The 19,300-nt window shown below is 51.6% G+C and overlaps 1 protein-coding gene across 7 annotated transcripts; it reads right to left on the bottom strand.

Moving 5' to 3' along the window:
- Window positions 1-139: 139 nt before the first annotated feature.
- TIMM44 (translocase of inner mitochondrial membrane 44) lies at window positions 140-19,089 on the bottom strand. 7 transcript variants are annotated; one of them, XM_036450283.2, is made up of 13 exons: window positions 18,930-19,089; window positions 13,010-13,111; window positions 10,769-10,939; window positions 9,741-9,821; window positions 8,676-8,804; window positions 7,073-7,212; window positions 6,698-6,783; window positions 5,646-5,738; window positions 5,414-5,538; window positions 4,036-4,086; window positions 1,895-1,984; window positions 1,019-1,129; window positions 140-695 (listed from the first exon to the last, which is right to left on the bottom strand). In XM_036450283.2, exons 1-13 carry the CDS (start codon window positions 18,972-18,974, stop codon window positions 468-470), a joined length of 1,452 nt encoding a protein of 483 aa, XP_036306176.1. In that variant the 5' UTR covers window positions 18,975-19,089; the 3' UTR covers window positions 140-467. The 7 variants fall into 7 exon arrangements, with proteins under 7 accessions (XP_036306176.1, XP_036306180.1, XP_036306181.1 ...); XM_036450287.2 differs by having other exon boundaries at window positions 140-669; XM_036450288.2 differs by lacking the exon at window positions 1,019-1,129 and having other exon boundaries at window positions 140-669.
- Between the last annotated feature and the right edge of the window lie 211 nt (window positions 19,090-19,300).

The following is a 19,300-nucleotide window of genomic DNA, read 5'->3' as shown; positions in this document are numbered from 1 at the left end:
TCCCACCCCCCAGGAGTGCAGGGTCCTAACCAGACAAGGCATTCTTCTGGGTCCACAGTTTCTTCAGTGACGTGGACTGCTTCCCGTGACCATCCTGCCCCTCAGCCACACCAGTGACAGACAACTCAGACCACCCAAGTTGCTCTCCTGCACTTTGGTGTTTTATTATCACTTCCAAATCTCAGTCATACAGGTTAATAAGGGCACTGTTATGAAGCTAAGACAGCCTGGAAATGGCCAGTGGGACCCACCACCTCGTCCCTGGGCCAGAGCCTCTTCCTCTTGGCATTGTCTGGCCAGTGCGCCTTGTTGACTTTTCCTGCCAGCAACCCCTGAGCAGCAGAGGGGGTTCAGGGGCTGGCACTGTGGGGAGCAGCCCTCCACAGTTCCTGGCCATTCCCCGTCCAGCTGGCCCTACATCCACCCTAGCAGAGAGAGGTCGGGCTGACAGTCTTGTCCCCAGAGGTCTATTGCCACAGGTGGACACTCCCACCCCATGCAGCTGCCCTGCGATGCACAGACTGGAACCTCCGGCGGTGGCTGCCGGGCTCAGAGGACCTGCTCTGTGCTGGAAGCGGAGATGTCCAGGAGCCGCCAGGCCGCGTAAGGGTTGAGCTCATCCTGGTCTCGGCACAGTGCCCACACGTACAGCATGCGTAACACCTTGTCCTGCAGGAGCGGGAATGGGTATGGGCCTGGAGGCAGAGCGCAGCACAGCAGAATGAAGCTGCCAGGTCGGGACATGGGGACCCTGGGGGACCAGGGAAGGGTGTTGGAGTGTGGGTGTGGGGTCCAGAACAGAGGCTGGGACAGCCTAAAACCCAGTACTTGGTAAAACTAGACAAGTCAGTCGCCTTATGACCTCCATCAGACCCAAAACAGGCCCTGGGACTTCTCAAGGTGCCATCCTGCTGTCTCCTCCCAGTCACAGAACTGCACCAGTGTAGGTGGCTGGCCACTGCCATCCAACTGGTCCTGGGCTGGCAGCCTGTCCTGTCTAGCCCCCTCCCTCACTCACCGGGTTGCCCTCGACCACCTCGCCTTTGGCGTTCTTGATCACCATCACCAGCTGGGCATGGAAGGTGACGATCAGCACGGGGCCCTGCTCCATCATCTTGCCCATGGCCAGCTGTGGGGGGAACCAATGGGGTGGGTGGGTATCACTGAACAGTCCCCACCAATTCCCTATTGCTCCCCTTGATATGGAGACCCCTGTGTCCTGGGTGCTGCCAGGACGAGGCCCCCGCACCTCAACATCTCAACTCATCACCCTGGAGGGACTCTGGGGAGCCACCCCAATCAGTACTCCAGCCTGTCACCTCCCGCTGGCCTGTTCTGTGTAGGCATTTCCCAGGAAACCCTTCCCATGGACAAATCCAAACCCTCCACCGAGACTGAGTCTGAACTTCTGAGAACCATGAGGGCTCCCAACACCCTGGCAGCCTCTCGGTCCCCAGACCGGGGCTGTGCAGGGTGGGGGTTAGCATACGCAGAAAGACCTCAGAGTTGGGTACCTCGTACACAGGTGGGGGGAGGGAAGCTGGCGCTGGCATGCTTTCAGCCCAGAACAAGGAGGAAATGGGGGTGACGTGGCGGCCTAAGAAGTCCTGACAAAGCCCACAGCTTCCTAGTGAAGGTGCAGGCATGCCATCACCTTGGGGAGCCCTAAGACCCTGATATCTGGGCAGCAACAGCCCTTATACCCACCACTTTCCTGCAAATCTTCCAACCTCAGGACCATGGGAAACTTTCACTGAGAGGAACCCTTGAGGTCATTCAATCAAAGTGCCCACTTGTGATGGAACTCCTCCAGGGATGGGGAGCTCACTCCTCATGCTGACCGGCACACCATCCCAACCCCAGGGTCCACCCAGCCACCCAGAAAGTCACTTACATCAACATTGTCAATGTCCAAGATACGGGAGTGGAACTGGAGGCCCAGCGCCTTAGCCTGTTGGATCGGGTGGGCCAGCTGGCTGTAGGTCTGCAACAAGAGGCCAACGTGCCCGTCTGAGGACCACCCAAGACCAAGCCACACCAAGGCGCCACACCACAAGAGGGCTGGTGCACCGCTAATGCCTGCCCACCTCGGGCAGGTGCCAGCATCCTAGAACATGCTTCCTGCAGGCAGCTCAGAGTCCTGATTTCAGTTCTTGCACCTTTCAGAAATGGCCACAGGGCCTGGGTGTGCTACGCCAGGAGCAGCAGAGGCCAGGAGCATGGGTCCAAGTACAGAGGCCGGTGCCACCCATTTGCTGGCCCAAGTCACACAGTTCCTTCTTATTATAAAGACAGAGCTGTCAGGACTACCAAATGAAGGTGGTATTAATCAGCGCAGTAGGTAATGCCTCCGGAAAGACACCTGAAAGGCACTCCAGGGTTAAGTAGAGGCATGCTTGGCTGATCGTAAATGCTCCCACAGTTATCTCACTCCAAGTCTTGGCCTGGAACCAAACGCTTCTAGGATTTGCCCTAACCCATGGGTGGCATTGAAACGAACTGCCTTGTTCTCACTGACCAGCCCTTTGCAGGTACTGACCGCCGCCGGCAACCTGTTCTCCCTGAGGGACGGTGGGGACAGAGACACTTTGATCCCTCGTGCCTATCCCACACTCAAAACACAGCCTCCAGGACATGCGCAGCCTCAGATCACATCAGGCAACTACAACCGAAGACATCCCAATAGAGAGAAAAGTATGGTGTCCACCCACTTCTTGTGAGGTTTCTTAAAGATGACATTGGAAAATCACCTCTGTGCGCAGCTATAATCTCAGCTGTGTTTTCAGGGGCACCAGCGGCTCTCTGGCAAACAGAATTTGCCATGTCATAATGGTTCCAAAGCAAAAACAAAAAACAAACAAACAAAAAAAACACCTTTTAACTGACTGCTGGATTAGTCACCATGCAGGGGCGTGTTTAAAAAGAAAATATAACAATTTCTCTGCTTTTTCCAAGTTGTTTTTGAGCCGGCACAGAACAGAATCGACCAAAACAGCCTTTGGATTGCTCAACACAAAGAAAATGGAAGCAAACACCCCATGAAGACACTGGTCAGGAGGTGAGCAGGGAAAGGCGAGGTAGCGGGGAAGATGGAAACCGTGAGGAAATGAGGAGGTTGCCAGGAGCAGGGCGGAAAGTGCGCTCCCAGTAACACCTGACCCGCCTCCTCATAGCCTAGCACCTCCCGTGGCCCTAGGACCCCCAGCCCTGACCCTGGAGGGCAGTGGGGCCTTGTTAGGACCCATGGCTCCTGCCCAGGCAGGAAATTTATCAATGTCTATTTTGATCTGAGTTCTGCGATCTTGAAGCAAGAATAGCTGATGAACTCATCTGGTGCTTTGTGTACCCTGGAACACTGCTTCTGTGCTCAAGCTGTACCCCGTGGAACGGGGACAACGGTGTGAATCTGGCTCAGGAAAGGAAGGTGATGGAGGCCACTGAGGCCTCCAACTGCTCTTTCTCCAGCACCCATGGGCTCCAGGGAAACATCTAATGCAACCCAGAGTTACTCATTGTCCATTTCCACCTGACCTAGCCCCCAGCCTATACACCAGGCCATCCTGGCCATGAGACCTTGCTGTATGTCACTCAGGGCCACCTGAAACAGCACAGATAGGCCACACTGAAAACTCACCTTACTCAGATGCTTCTCTTATCATCACTTTTCTATCCTATGAGCCTTCTAAAACCAAAGTTAGGATGGAGGAAGGGTTCTGGATGACAAGGCAGGAGGACTGCCCTCGTCCCAGGCCATTAGGCTAAGTAAGGGAAGAAAGAGCAAGCTGGAAGGACCATCCCTGACTAGTTTACCCTAGAAGGACCACCACTAGGCCCTTGGAGAGTCTTGCAGGTTGTGTGGTGTGATGTGCATAAGGTACAGAAGGATCTGTGTCTCTGAGCATGTGAAACATAAGAACCTCCCTTTAACCAGGACACCAGGCCCTGTCATGTCTTTTCCAGACCAGCTGCTTAGCAGATGTCCTCCAAACTGTGAGTTCTGTTTAGGCATAAATAGAAAAAAAAGAAAGTACTCACAGCTTCATAGCACCAGTCTTTGAGAATGTCAAGCTCTCCAGAAATCATGGCCTAACGAGGAAAAGACAAAAAAAAGTAAGAGAATGAGAGTGGGCTTTTAAGGCAGGAGAATACTCAAGAATGTTCTCCAATGAGACCCTTTCCTCTGCAGACCCCGTTGTGGGGGCCTGGCTGAGGAAGGATGGGGATCTTGAGTCAGGCTGCAGCAGGGGGTGCCATCTCCCCAGACCCCTGGGAGCAGAGCCCCTGTGTGGCCCAGGGTGGGTCCCCAAAGACCTGGTAGAAGGAAGAGGAAGGGGGCAGCATGCCAGGCTCTCACCCTGGCAGGGAAATTGAACCAAGGAGGTGAGAAGCTGCTTTCTGCCGCCCCTGGGGATAAAGCTTTGGATGGCAAGGCTCATGAGCTGCTTCCACAGGAACCTGGAATCAGGGCCGGGAGGAGCCCAGAAAAGGGAGCGGGGCCAGGCGCCTGTGGGAAACTGCAGGCAGGCCGGTGCTGAGCCACCTTACCCTGGAAGAAGCTGTCTGAGCATGGACTGCTGCTTTCAGGAATTACCCCATTCCCGCCTCTGCCCAGCCCAGCCCCGCCCAAAGTGGCATGAGGGACCTGGGCAATCAGAGGAGGGAGAGGGACCATATGGAGGCTGGTGGGAGGGAGGTGACAGGCAGAGAGGGCAGGCATCCACATGAAGTTGAGGGCTTTTCTTTCATCCTACCAGGCCTCCCAAAGGCCTGGTTTGGCTGGGCTGGAGGTTGGGGGCTGTGAATGGGCAGAGAAAGGCAGTTGACAGAGACAAGAGCTTCATGGAGGGTGGGACCTTGAGCAAGCCACCCCATCCTCGCTCATGAGCCAAAAGGAGGTGCAAGGGGACCAGAAGATGGGATTCAGGATTCCTAGGGAAGAGGGAAGAGCGCCCCCTACCGCTGTAGTAGCCCTGGTCTGGCTCCCTGTACTGAGGATCTGGTTGTAGCTCACATGCATCCCCAGGCCCTCCTCAGGGCTCACCCCAAGAGCCAGCAGCCAGCTCCTCCCTGACTCCTTCCTCAAAGGCCTCCAGCACCGGGAAGACAAACACCTGACCCCTGACAGCTAGAGGGAACAGCTTCAGGCAGAGAACACGAGGGAGATGAGAGGGAAAGGGAGACACACACTGTGGGTCAGGGCCACCACTACTAGGACCAGAGGGGGCTATGGGCAGCAGATGCCTTCTCACTTGATGGCCAAGGCCTGGGAGTGGGGGTGCTCATGCTCTGAAGACTGAAGCCTCATTTCTGCTGAGAAAACACTCTCCTTAGCCAAACATTCCCGGAGGAACTTTCTGGTCTGGTCTCAGGTTAGTGGTGCACAGAGGCAGGGCAGTGAGCACAGGACACCCACCTCCAGGATGTTGGGGATGATGTCATTCTCGCACTGCTGCAGGAACCGCTCCTTGTCAAAGGCAGGATCCACACGCAGGATCTCCGTGAGCACCTCAGACATCTCGGTCTTCGAAAACAGACCCCCTGGGGGTAGCCAAGCCTGGAGTAAGTAGGGGGGCTGGGAACCCCTTCCAGCTGTCAGCCGAGGGGTGTGGGGGTAAGGCAAGATGATCCTGAAGCCGCCCACTCACCCAGCAAGTCTGTGACCTTATCTGTCAGTGCACGGGAGGCCCGGATGAATGTGTTGTCACTCTCGTCATACCTCATCTTCATCTCGAAGAACCCTGAGGAGACGGGTCAGAGGTCAGGCCTCCCTTCCAGAAACATATGCCTCGGCCTGACTTCTGGGAACTCCTCGTGGCCTGTGTGGCTGCTCCAGACACAGGTGGGTAAATAAGAAGACCTCTCTGAGCCTGCAGACTGGGCAGCCAACCTACCTCAGGGGCAGCAGAGACCATTCTGCTGTGGGCCTGGGGTGGGGGGATGGGGTGCGAACAAGGAAACAGCCTCTAGGACAGCGTTTTTCAACCGCTGTTCCGCGGCACACTATGATGTTGCCTGGTGTGCCATAGGTGCAGACAAGACAAGAATTTTATAATTTTTCACTATTTTGTTTATTTAATATTTCATAATAAAGTAATTATAAAATACTTTCTTTGTGTTTATTTGATTCCTATTCAAGAGAATTACTTTATATATAGTCAATATAGGCACAGAGTTAAATTTTTTAACATTTTCTAATGGTGGTGTGCCTCGTGATTTTTTTCATGAAACAAGTGTGCCTTTGCCCAAAAAAGGTTGAAAAACACTTCTCTAGGATGGTGTGGCCCCACTATGTCAGCATCTGGGAAGCTCCATGTGCCAGCAAGAGCGGGTAACTCCAGGGCCCCCAGTGGGCTTGGGCTCCATCTGCACCAGGTTCCTGGCCTCCGGGCCTTCCTAACGCTGCAGTGTCTCTCCGTGTCCACTGCTACACCATCAAGGAGGCCTTTGTGCCTAGTCACCCTGCTCTGACAATGGCCAAGAGGGTGACCTTAATGGCAATGTCCCTGCACACTGGCCAGCTAGAGGCCAGTGCCCACTGCTCACTCACTGAGTAACTGGCAGAAATAAATGGTCCTCTCTGATTCCTGTCTCCTCCTCTGTAAAATGGGGGTCAGCTGTGCCAAGCCTGAGGAGCGCTCAGTAAGTGTCCCCCGTAACAGCCTTGCTGTCAGCCACGTGTGGTGACATGAACACTCACGGTTGAACACCACGTTGTTGTCCCTGAAGTCCTTCCACTGCTGATACCACTTGGAGTCCTTGTGTAGCACAACTCCCAGGGCTTCCCTGGGGGAAACAGGGGGGTTGGTAAGCAGCAGCTGGGGAGTCACTGGGCCCAGTCTCGTTGCTGTGGGGAGGAGGGCCCAAGCTCAGGGGCTTTGGTGACCCCATCCTCATCTCTCAGCTTCCTGTCTTCTCTATTCCCCTTCCCACCTCCTACCTTCCCACCAATTCTCTCAAAGGAGCCAGAGAACCTGGAGCAGAAAATAAACTCAATAACTGACTGTGTGGAACTTTTGTGAGCCTGATGGGGAGGCAGTGAGGAGAATCCTGGGCCGGGCGGACTGGTACCTACTCATTGGGCTCAAACACTTTCTCTTCCTTGAACTTCTCTCCAGCAAACTCCTTCCTTTTCCTGAGCCGTTCGGGCCTGCGGTAGGGCCCGGTCTGGCCCAGGACACTTTCATCGATCTCCTTTTTCACTGACTCCACCCCCTGGAGGAGAGTAAAGCTTGGGGTGGGTACTGGGGACCTTCCTGACACACACAGATCAGTCTCAGCCGGTGCAGTTGTGTCTAAAGTCAGGGAGTGTATGCTGTGGTACCCTGGGGCCTCCCCTCCCCCAGGTCTTTTGGTCACCTGGCCCACATCACCACCTGGCCTGGCAACATGAGCCTTCCAGGAGACCCCAGTTCTGCCTGACTTTGCCCCCTCCCCTTCCAGGAGCAGCAGACATGCCTCCCTCCGCAGCAGATGACCCTCAGGTTCTAAGACCCATATCCCACTCTCCCTGGAACCAGGGGGCATCCTAAGTTCTGCCTCTGCCCCACGCTCCCGATTCAAGCAGACCCAAGGTCTGTGGGTCCACCCCCTCAAACCTCTCGAACCCATTTCCCTTCCCTCCACCCCAAGGGCAGCTCCATTAAGGCCTCCCAAGACACTCTCAGGGCTCCTTTGTGCTGATACCAGAGTCCAGACTGGAAAGCTGTGCCTCCTCCACACCCAATACAGGCATACTCCAGTTTACTGCACTTCACACACATTGTTTTTTTATAAATTAAAGGTAAGCCCCTCTACCAGCAAAAAAAGATTACAACTTGCTGAAGGCTCAGATAGTGGTAATTTTTTTAGCAATAAAAAATTAAGGTCTACACATTGTGATGTGAGATATAATGCTATAGTACATGTAACAGATTACAGCACAGTGTAACATACTGTACTGGCTTTATTGTGGTATTCGCTTTAGTCAATGGTCTGGAACCAATTCTACAGCATCTCTAAGGTCTACCTATATCCTTCTTTGGCTCTTTGTCACTTTCTGGAGGAAACTCAAGTCCTCTGAGTGGCCTACAGGACCGTTCCGATGGTCCCTGCTTTCTCTTGGCCTCCCTCTGAGCCCCCTGCATTCGCTCTGACCATGCCAGTGGCGAGGCATATACCAAGCACACTGTACTTGCACACCTCCACAGGACCTGCTCCATCTGTCTACAACCCCTTCCCTGTGTTCCTCCAACACATGTCACTCAGAAACTGCCTGAACCCTTTCCTGTCCCTCCAAACCCTTCAAGAGTAGGAACTTGAACTTTGTCTTCTGTGGCTTCCATGGCAGCAGAGGCCCTGGCATGTGAAACTGTTACTGGAATGAATTCAGGACCCAAGTACCCCCAGTGCAACAGAACTCTGGGTTATGGACATAGCTTAGGGCAGTGGTCGGCAAACTCATTAGCAAACAGAGCGGGCGAGAGGCTCTCTCAGTGCATTAACCTGCAGCTCCCTAGGGGCTGTGACTTGCCAAGGTCACCAAGCCAGGAGGGCAGCAGGACTTTCAACCTCGAGTGGGCTCTCCTCACCAGTCCCACTGTGCAAGCAGCCTTCTCTAGGGTTGAGCTCTGAGGTGGGAGCTCTGGTTCTCAGCTTCAGAGGGCCAGAGCCCACGCAGGCCCCAGCATCTAACTCACCTGGGAAATGGCTTTGAAGGCCCCACCCTTGGACACCGACTCAGCTGACTGCTTGGCAGTCTTGGCTGCTTCCTCCACACCCTCCTTGATTTTCCGGCCAAGGTCACTTTTACTGACTTCGTCAAGACTCTACTGAGACAGAAAAGGGAGAGGGTGTTAGCGTAGTGACCTTGGAGACCCATGGGGGCGCCTCTGGAACCGAGGCCAGCCCTCATCCTCCAAAGGGTGGGCAGGAACAGGCACTCTGAGCTCATCTGGCTCCTCAGGCCCCAAGTCTGAGGCATACACATCTGAGAACACTGCCTACAATTTCTGGGGTGCTGTTCTCTAGGTCAACTGGCCTTTGTCCAGAATGCCACAAGAGCAGCAGTCCAGGGAGAGGGAGTAAGAAAGTGAGGGTGGGCCGAAACTGGTTTGGCTCAGTGGATAGAGCGTTGGCCTGCAGACTGAATGGTCCCGGGTTCGATTCCGGTCAAGGGCATGTATCTTAGTTGCGGGCACATCCCCGGTGGGGGATTGTGAGGGGGGCAGCTGATCGATGATTCTCTCTCATCGATGTTTCTAGCTCTCTATCCTTCTCTCTTCCTCTCTGTAAAAAAAAAAAAAAAAAAAAAAAAAAAAAAAAAAGGGGGGGGGGGGCCTATGTGCCTAGTATTGGGCCTAGAACCTGCAAAGTCCTGTTTTCCCTCTCCTGCCCACAACAACAGAACCACTAAGAAGAAGGACTCCACACTGTGGGTGGGTGGGTGGGTGGGAGGCGTGGGATTTCAACCTCATATCTACTCTCCCCTGGGGATGAACTGTCCCCTCCCCTTCTGTTTTTAGGCAGGCAGAATAGAACATTTAATCTTTGTGTCCTGGCTGGTGGACCATTCACTTCTAACTAAGTAGTAAACTGCCTGGCAGGTGGGCAAGTGTGACTTCCCTTCCTTCCTGAGGGTGCTGTGTATTTGAACTCTGGAAGCCACCATGCCAGGCTGGCTCTCCCCTTGTTAGCTCCCAAGTCATACCTGCACATGGGCCACGGGGCTATGGCAGGAAACTGAGGGACCCAGAGGCCATTACCTCCTTCACAGTGCCCGAGATAGCCCCCAACTTCTTCTTGATCACCTCACTGGTCCGCACGGTTTCGGATTCAATGGTTTTCTACAGAAAGGATGTTATTTCCTTTTGTTACTATATAGCAGTTACCAGAGAGCCAAAAGACCAAAGAAACATTTTCTCAGCAGCCCTCACCTCCCCCAAACTTCACCTCTTGCACCGCCTCTAACCCCCCCCCCCCCTCCCCACTGCCTGGCCTGTGGGTCTCAGCTGCTGAGGGCCTTGGTCCTGAATCTTTCTCTGGGTGGCAGGGGGTGGTTTTTCCTGTCAGCTTGTCAGTATTCTCCTTCCCCACTTTTACCCCCACCCTGTCACCAGTCACTGCAGCATTTCTCACACCCAGCCACTCCACCCAACCTTAGCCTGCTGTACCCGCAAAGGACTCCTCAGCCCAACCCCGACTTTAATGAAAAGGGTGCTCTTCTCTTGGGTTGAATCCCCACACAGGTAGTCACATTCATCTGAGAGATTTGGGGGTCACTCAGAGGGAACAGGGCTTGTACACTGCCTGGAAGGGGCCCAAAAGAATAAAAATTAAGGAACCTGGGGCAGTGCACCCCAACTCAGTGCAGCTACTTGATAAGAGGTGGAAAGGGTAATTAGTAATTATACAACCACCCTGAGGCACATTCTATCCATATCACTCAGAGGACCTATGATCGGAGGCTCTTAGGAGCAGCTCACCTCAAACCCAGTGCTTGAGGGGTCACAAGGGGTCCATGGAGCTGGAGATTCTAACCAGCAGGTAGAGGGCCCTGCATTTTTCACAAGCTCCCAGAAGCCAATGCTGCACCGTGTCCCTACAGACTGGAAAGCTGGGTGACGCATTCTTGTCCCCTAGGCAGCTATCCTCACCGAGGTGAACTCACTCCACAAAAGCGCTCTTCCCCGACACATCCACACTGAGCGCCTCGCACTGTCTGGGGCCAGGAAAATCCTGGCTCTGAAAGTCAGCGTGTCCACTGAGGGAGACTCGAAGCAAAGGGACTCACGTATTTCCTTCTGGCTTCCTGGAGCGCATCGGATTCTTCCAACTTCCGGGCCTCATCTCGGAATTTTTTAATACTTTCTTTCATTTCTTTGTTTTTGGCTAATTCTTGTTTGATATTATCTAGCAAGCCTGAGAGAAAGCCTTTTCTGTTTCCAGAAGAATAGGATTTGAACTGGAAAGATATAAAAGGAATGAAGGATTTTTAATTTTCTCCTTTCTGTTTATACAGGTTTAATAATACAAGACAAATTTAAAAAGTACAGACATCCAGACAACAAAATATTATTCAGCAATAATAAGAAGTGAGCTATCTAGCCATGAAAAGACCTAAAGGAAACTTAAAAGCATGTTACTAAATTAAAGAAGCCAGTCTGATTCCAACACTATGCAATTCTGGAAAAGGCAAAACTTGGGGTTTGGGATAAACAGGACTCCGGATTATTAGGGCAGTAGAAATTATTCTGTATAATACTATAATGATAAATACAAATGATTATATTTGCCAAAACTGAATGTTCAACACACAGAGTGATCCTAATGTAATCTACATACTTCAGTTAACAATGTATCCATATCAGCTCACCAATTGTAACAAATATTTCACCCTGATACAAGATGTAAATAAAAGGGAAATTGTGCTGAGGAGGAGAGGAGGTATATAGCTGTCTGCATGGAAATTCTCTGCACTTTCTGTTCAATTTTTCTGTGAATCTAAAACTTAAAAAAAAAAAAAAAATTCTATTAAAAATAAAACAAAATACAAGGCTCCTTCTCCAACAGAGGAAAACTGGAGCAGCTTGGAATCCTCCTGGGGATTCAAACATGCTCACACAAGGCCAAGGTCAACACCAAAGGGGCTCATGACCCAAAACTGAATTTGAAGGATTCTGTGGCCCCTCATCCCAAAGGAGCTGGCACAGGGCCCTGCTCCCCGGGCTTCTGGGGCCAGGTAACTGCTTCATTTGGGGCCATCCCAAATGCCCATTTGGGACTTACATGTCACCCAAAGGCCTGCACACTGGTCCAGATCTCCCTCTCTTGGCCCACAGGATCACAGTCAGAGAGCTCAAGCTCAATGTTCCTCTCCACCAACACATCCAGAGGCCAGACTCTAAGAGGCCCTGCTCCAGGAACAGTGTGGTGCACTGCTTAAGACACAGGGTCAGACAGACCCAGGTTCAGATCCCTGCTTTGGCATATGTAACTGAGAGCACACTCAGAAAAGAGAATGCTTAAAGAGCGACAGTGAGAGTCAAGCCACGGTGAAGTGGCCGAGTGTGCTCAGCTGCCTCTACCACTGCCACCGCAATGTGTAGGGTATGTTGCCATGGTTGGGGGCTCGCTTTACCGATTTCAAGAGCAACTGCCTCCCCAGCCCATCGAGCCCTAGGGAACGTTTGACAAGCTCAGGGCTACTCCACAGGAAGGCGGCCGGGCCTTGTCTAGATGCACCCTGGCAGGTTGCTGTCTTGTCTTGAGGCACGCCGACCAGCCTTACTCTCCACAGGACTCCAAGTTCTAAAAACACCAGGGGCTATGCCACCTTGCACAGCCCTGATACTCCCTCAGGGGCTACCAACTGCCGTTGGGACTGGACAAGTAAAGGGAGAGGCCACAGGGCCTGTCCCAGGCCTGTAACAGCACCAGGAGAGGACCAGGGAGTCAAGCCTGAGTGAGGCAGGCCCAGGAAACTAGCTGTCTGCATGGAAACAGCTGAGATGAGCCTGGACAAGGCTGCCCAGTGCAGACTGGGGAAGAGTGTCAGGTTTGGGGCTTTGCTCCCTGGGGTGGTGAGGCACCAACAGGGAGCGACAGGGAGGGCAAAAGCTCTAGAAAGTGCTAACTGTGAAGAACAACAAAAAGAATGGGGCAGGTGTAGCCTGGAGAAACTAAGCCCCAGGATATGATGGGGGACACTCTGGAGTTGCTCAGATTGCTTATAAGGCCGTCACCTAGAAAAGGAATAGCCTTGAGCAGTGAAGGACCACTAGGAGAAACCACAAAGGATGCCTTTCTAGCCATCAGTTGACACACTGTACTACTCCGTGAGGCAGGGTTCCTACCCCGACAACGCTGAGCACTGCTAGGGACATGGAGACCAGGTACGCTAGGCTTCGTAACTCTCAAGGCCTTAGATAAGGAATGCCTGGCAATATGGGCAACACCCTGTAGCCCTCTTTCTTGCCAACTAGTTCTGATTTTTCGGGCCTCCCCCGCTGTCCACTTGACCCGGGTTACTCACCAGGGGCAGCTCTCCATTTGGCCTGGGTATCTGGTAGGTTCCACGGGGCAGTGGCACTAGATTGTGGCTGGGCAGAAACTGGACACCACCGCCAAGGCATCGCTAATGTGGGAGAAAAGAGAAAGACCATTCAGATAAGAGGGTAACTAGGAAGTAAATAGGCCACACTAAAAAAGCAGGAGTTGCCTAAGACTCATTTGCCAATTTAAAAAAAAATTTTTTTTAAAATATATTTTATTGATTTTTTACAGAGAGGAAGGGAGAGAAATAGAGAGTTAGAAACATCGATGAGCGAGAGTCATCGATCAGCTGCCTCTTGCACACCCCCTACTGGGGATGTGCCTGCAACCAAGGTACATGCCCCTGACCGGAATCGAACCCAAGACCCTTCAGTCTGCAGGCCGACGCTCTATCCACTGAGCCAAACAGGTTTCGGCTAAAAAAAGTATTTTTATTGAGTTTTTTACAGAGATGAAGGTAGAGGGATAGAGAGTTACAAACATCGATGAGAGAGAGTCATTCATCAGCTGCCTCCTGCACAACCCCCACTGGGGATGTGCTGGCAATCAAGGTACATGCCCTTGACCGGAATGGAACCTGGGACCTTTTAGTCCACAGGCTGACACTTTATCCACTGAGCCAAACCGGTTTCGGCTCGGCCCAATTTTTAAAATATATATGTTTATTGATTTCAGAGAGGAAGAGAAACATCAATGATGAGAGCCACTGATCAGCTGCCTCCTGCATGTCCACAACCGGGCATGTGCTCTTGACCGGAATCGAACCCGGGACCCTTCAGTCCGCAGGCTGATGCTCTAGCCACTGAGCCAAACCGGTTAGGTCTCATTTGCCAATTTTTATCCCATGCCTGCCACTTGCTAACCGCTCCACAATCTTCCCAAATTCTGAGAAGCCAGTAGAATCTGGTTGGAAGAGAAAACACTGGATCCCCAGCACCAGGGGACATATCTACCCTCCCGCCTCTGAACCTAAGGGAAACCAGACTGATCCTAGGAAATGCCAATTTATGGTGGAATAAGGCTAAATCCCCAATTTAATCCCTTAGTCTGACAATGGGCAGGCTGTCTCTCAATGCTGACGGCAAGCAGTCTTTTCTCACAAGCCCACCCACTCTGCTGGCCTTGTAAGACCAGAGACCTGCACATTAAGAGGTAACAATGATAGCCTTGGCTAAGTAGCTCAGGTGGTTAGAACATTGTCTCAATATGCCAGAGTTGTGGGTTTGATCCCTAGTCAGAGCATATATGAGAATCAACCAATGAATGCATAAATAAGTGGAAGAACAAATTGATGTTTCTCTATAAAATTTTAAAGAGGTAAACACTGATAACTTATTGTACTAGGCACAACCCTGGAATAAACCTACCATGTCCTGGTCCAGGGTCAGGCTATAAGCAGGGCAATTTAGGGAGTCACTTTGGCAAAGATGCTGCTGAAGTAAGGGCTTATGCAGGTCCTGTTCAATGTTGTATCCCAGAACCCAGCATGGAGCTGGGTACATTGATATCAGTGGCCTGATAGAACCAATCTTTCTTCTTTTTTTTTTTTTTTTTAAATAAATCTTTATTGTTGAAAGTATTACAAATATTCCTTTCCCCCCCATTGACCTCCTCCAGCCCACCCCGATCCCCCACCCTAGGCCTTCACCACCCTATTATCTGTGTCCATGGGTTATGCATAGATTCATACAAGGTCTTTGGTTGATTACCTCCCACCCACCCACCCACCATCTCCTGCCTTCACTCCAAGATTCTGCACTCTGTTCCATGCTTCCATGTCTCTGAATCCACTCCATTCATCAGTTTGTTAATCAGATTCCACATGAGTGAGATCATGTGATACTTGTCTTTCTTTGACTGACTTATTTCACTTAGCCCAATACTCTGCAGGGCATTCAATGCTATCTCAAATGGTAAGATTCTTTTTTTACAGCTGCATAGTATTCCATGTTACAAAAGTACCACAACTTGCTTATCAACTCCTCTACTGATGGGCACTTGGGTGGTTTCCATATCTTAGCTATTATAAATTGTGCTTCTATGAACATAGAGGGTGTATACATTCTTTATGATTGATGTATTGGGTTTTCTAGGAGTGGGATCACTGGGTCAAATGGAAGTTTCATACTTAATTTTTGGGGGAAACTCCATACTGTTTTCCATAATGACTGCACCGTCTGCATTCCCACCAGCAGTGCACTAGGGTTCCTGTTTCTCCACACCTCACTAGCACTTGCCATTTGTTGATGGGAGCCATTCTGACAGGTGTGAGATAGTACCTCATTTGCATCTCTCTGATGATCAGTGACTTTGAGCATTTTTTCATGTCTCTTGGTCATCTGTATGTCTTCTTTTAAAAAGTGTCTGTTTAGTCCTTTGCCCATTTTAAAAAATATATATTTCATTGATTTTTTTACAGAGAGAAAGAGAGAGGAATAGAGAGTTAGGAACATTGATGAGAGAGAATCATCAATCAGCTGCCTCCTGCACATCCACCACTGGGGATGTGCCCGCAACCAAGGTACATGCCCTAGACCGGAATAAAACCCGGAACCTTTCAGTCCGCAGTCCGATGCTCTATCCACTGAGCCAAACCGGTTTCGGCACCTTTGCCCATTTTTAAATTAGATTGTCTTCTTTTTGTTAAGTTGTATGAGTTCCTTATATATTTTGGATATTGATTCTTTATCAGATGTATCATTGCCAAATATGTTCTCCAATATAGTGGGCTACCTTTTCGTTTTGTTGATGGTTTCTTTTGCTGGGCAGAAGCTTTTCATTTTGATGTAGTCCCATTTATTTATTTTCTCCTTAGTCTCCTTTGCCCTAGAACAGTGGTCGGCAAACTGCTGCTCGCAAGCTGCTCTGTTGACTAATGAGTTTGCCGACCACTGTCCTAGTTCATGGTTAAAGTTCAACTACTGAGCCACAGTGTTCCTCTTTTATTTTATTTATTTATTTTTAAAATATATTTTATTGACTTTTTACAGAGATGAAGGGAGAGAGAGAGAGAGAGTTAGAAACATCGATGAGAGATCAGCTGCCTCCTGCACACCCCCTACTGGGGATGTACCGCAACCAAGGTACATGCCCTTGACCGGAATCGAACCCAGGACCTCTCAGTCCACAGGCAGACGCTCTATCCACTGAGCCAAACTGGTTTCAGCCAGTGTTCCTCTTTTAAATGCTAGGGTCAGTGGCTGGCAAACTCATTAGTCAGCAGAGCGGCCACTGCGGCTTACTGACCACTGCCCTCGGAGATGCATCTGTAAACATTGCTACCAGAGATATCTGAGATTCTGCTGCCTATGATTTCTCCTAGGATTTCTATGGTTTCATGGCTTATACTTAAGTCTTTAATCCATTTTGAGTTTATTCTTATGTATGGTGTAAGTTGGTGGTCTAGTTTCTTTTTTGTTTGTTTGGGGGGGGGGGCGAGGCAAGTATCTGTCCAATTTCCCTAACGCCATTTATTGACAAGACCATCTTGACTCCATTGTATGCTCTTGCCTCCTTTGTTAAATATTGAGCATAATGGCTGGAGTTTATTTCTGGGGTCTCTGTTCTGTTCCATTGATCTATATGCCATTCTTGTGCCAGTATCAGGCTGTTTTGATTATGGTGGCTTTGTAGTATAACTTAAAATTTGGTATTGTGATTCCTCCAACTTTGTTTTTCTTTCTCGAGATTGCTGTAGCTATTGGGGGGGGGGTCTTTCTTGATTCCATATAAATTTTGGAGTATTTGTAGAACCAATCTTTCATTTCTACCTTCCATGGGTCTTTCCTTTCTCTATTCCATACCCTAGGCAACACCCCATACTTCTCCTATAGCTACTCTAAGTTAACTCTTGGCAGTTTAATTAACTTGTTTTACTTCTCTATATGCCTACACCCACTGTTTCTGGAGACACTGACTTCAGCATCAGTCAGAAATTGAAGATGGCTAACTTGGAGAGAAATCCCGCAACAGGACCAAATCTGAGGCTGGTTCCCTCTTTGCCCAAATCCAAACACATGCAGATTCAACCTCTAAACCCTTATTCAAAAGACAAAGCCAAGGAAAAAAATCAGTCCCAAACAATTTTTCTCCGCACTCAGATTCCCATGAAATATTTTCCTCCCTCCAGAATCTGGCTCTAGAGTCAGAATGACGTACATAACAGTTTTATGTTATAGCATAGTAAAAGCTAGGAAAATTCCAGAAGCAGAATAGGGAAACTGAGATAGTTAAACAGCAGTTTGTGTCCACCTAGTAAATCCTATCTCTAAACCCCAGGACATGTAAGAGTTAACAGTTTGTACTTCTCTTCCCCAACCAGAGGGCAAACAGCTTAAATCACTTTACTAGAAACCTAGTTAAGTGCCATTTGCCAACCACACTCAAGGACAGACAAATTAAGAGAATAAATTTCATGTTGGTACATCAGCAAAAGCTGATGAATATTTTACTGCTCTACCTCTAAGACCTCCCCTAAAGGCCCAGCATTTAAAACCCCTGCAAATGGAAGTCCAGGAAGCACCCAGTACCATCCATTCCCTTCCCCTTCTCCTTGAGCACGCCCCGCTCCCCCCCACATGTATCCCCTAACTTCTAAGGGGCCCCATGAGATTTGCAACCAGGGGAGCAATGGGCAGCGGTAGCTCGTTTGGGCTAACCTCTGGGACCTGTCTCCAAGGCTCCCTCCCCTCCTTTTCTCCGACTTCTCAGGGAGCCCATGCAGCCCAGCCTAGGCTTTCCTACTACTTCTTCTATGTCCTTCCTTGTCTCACTCTCCTGTCTATTTTTGCTGCGGTCAATACATTTTTGCTTGCTTTTTTCTACACCTTGTTTCTTTCTTTTTTTAATTTTAATTTTAATCCCCACCCGAGGATTCTCCCCCCCCCCCCCATTGATTTTTAGATAGTGGAAGAGAGAGGGAAAGACAGAAACATCCATGTGAGAGAAATACATCGATTGGTTGCCTCTTCACCTAGCCCGGCCCAGGAGGAGCCTGCAACTGAGGTACGCGCCCTTGACCAGAATCCAACTCCCGACCCTTGGAGGGGCTGGGGGGAGGGGGAGGGAGCGGCACGCTCTATCCACTGAGCCAAACCGGCTGCTAGGGCTCTACTGTCTCTGGAAGAACCGAGGGCTCCTCTCATCCGCCCGGTGACATCCTTTCGGTTTAAACCACACAACCCAGGAGTTCGGGGCCGCTGTCTCTTGGGGTGTATCTTCAAGAAATCCCACTTGGCTTTCCTTTCCTTTCTGTTGACCTCAAAATCTTTTCTGCGGGGACGGGAAGGGCGGGAAGAACCGAGGTCCCACCGGTAAGCCCCAGGGGTACCACTCGGCGGTGGCAGCTCAGCCGGTGGCGGGCCGCTCCCCCAGGCTGGCCCCGGTCCTAACCCTGGACACAGAGGAAGCAACAGCAGCACCAGGTTCTGCTTCCTGAGTAGGTTTTACACGTAACTCCTGCGACAAAGTTCTCAGCCGGGACAGGGTTTTCCGCCCACACCTGCGCACGGCCGGCCGGAGGCAGGGCAGAGGACCTGGCCCAGGAACGCTGGCCACGGTGTCATGGATTTTCGCCTTCTCCTCGCTACTTTCTCTCTCCTGGGCGCCAGCCCCGTGGGGCCCGCCCGGGAGGCGAGGCACCGCGATCCGCTCCCGCCCCGGCCGCGCGCAACGCCGTTCCCGCCCGGCCCACCCGGCGCCCGCCGCAGGCCCAGCTCCGGGCCCCCGGCCCCGGCCTCAGCGGACCCACGGTCCGGCCCCACGCCGCTCGCCGAGACCAGGGAAAGGCCGCGGGGGCCAAGGGCCCGAGGAGGAGGAGAACCTAGAGGTCGTGGGCCGGGAGCTCCCTAAGGTCAGCCCCCCTCCAGCTCCCTCTCCCCCGGCCCCACAGGTCTGCTCACCCGCGGGCAGCGGCACCAGCCTGTCCGCAGCGTCGCCGCCGCCATATTGGAGGACCCCTTGTGACCTTCCCGCCGCGCGGCCTGATAGTGTCATCCGTCGCGTCAGCCCGGGACGCCGGGGGCCTGGGGCCTGGGACTAGCGGCCCGGACGGCGGTGTGAAGGAGAGAAAGTGACTCTGATTGGATAGCACTCCCAGGGAGGCGGGCCTTGGAGCTAGGGCTCCGATAGGGGCGAGGCCTAATGGAGGGCGGGGAATTCCCGAAGAGCGAGGCCTCTGTTAGGTCAGAATTTCGAAAGAGCGGGGCCTGCCACTGGATGTGGCCCGGGAGGGGCGGGAACTCCTGTGAGGCAAAGACGTGGGATTGGATAA

Source organism: Pipistrellus kuhlii, unplaced genomic scaffold, assembly GCF_014108245.1.
Source record: "Pipistrellus kuhlii isolate mPipKuh1 unplaced genomic scaffold, mPipKuh1.p scaffold_m20_p_21, whole genome shotgun sequence".
Taxonomy (NCBI): domain Eukaryota; kingdom Metazoa; phylum Chordata; class Mammalia; order Chiroptera; family Vespertilionidae; genus Pipistrellus; species Pipistrellus kuhlii.
Note: the sequence above shows the minus strand (reverse complement) of the source record. Positions and strands in the feature narration are given on the sequence as shown.

What these genes read in the sequence shown, in the direction of transcription:
- TIMM44 (XM_036450283.2), bottom strand. Translation starts at nt 18,974, where the DNA reads ATGGCGGCGGCGACGCTGCGGACAGGCTGGTGCCGCTGCCCGCGG. An exon ending in TCTCGGGCACTGTGAAGGAG is followed by an intron (nt 8,805 to 9,740) that starts GTAATGGCCTCT and finishes CTGTCTCAGTAG; the next exon opens with AGTCTTGACGAAGTCAGTAA. An exon ending in TGGACATTGACAATGTTGAT is followed by an intron (nt 1,130 to 1,894) that starts GTAAGTGACTTT and finishes TTCCCCCCACAG; the next exon opens with CTGGCCATGGGCAAGATGAT.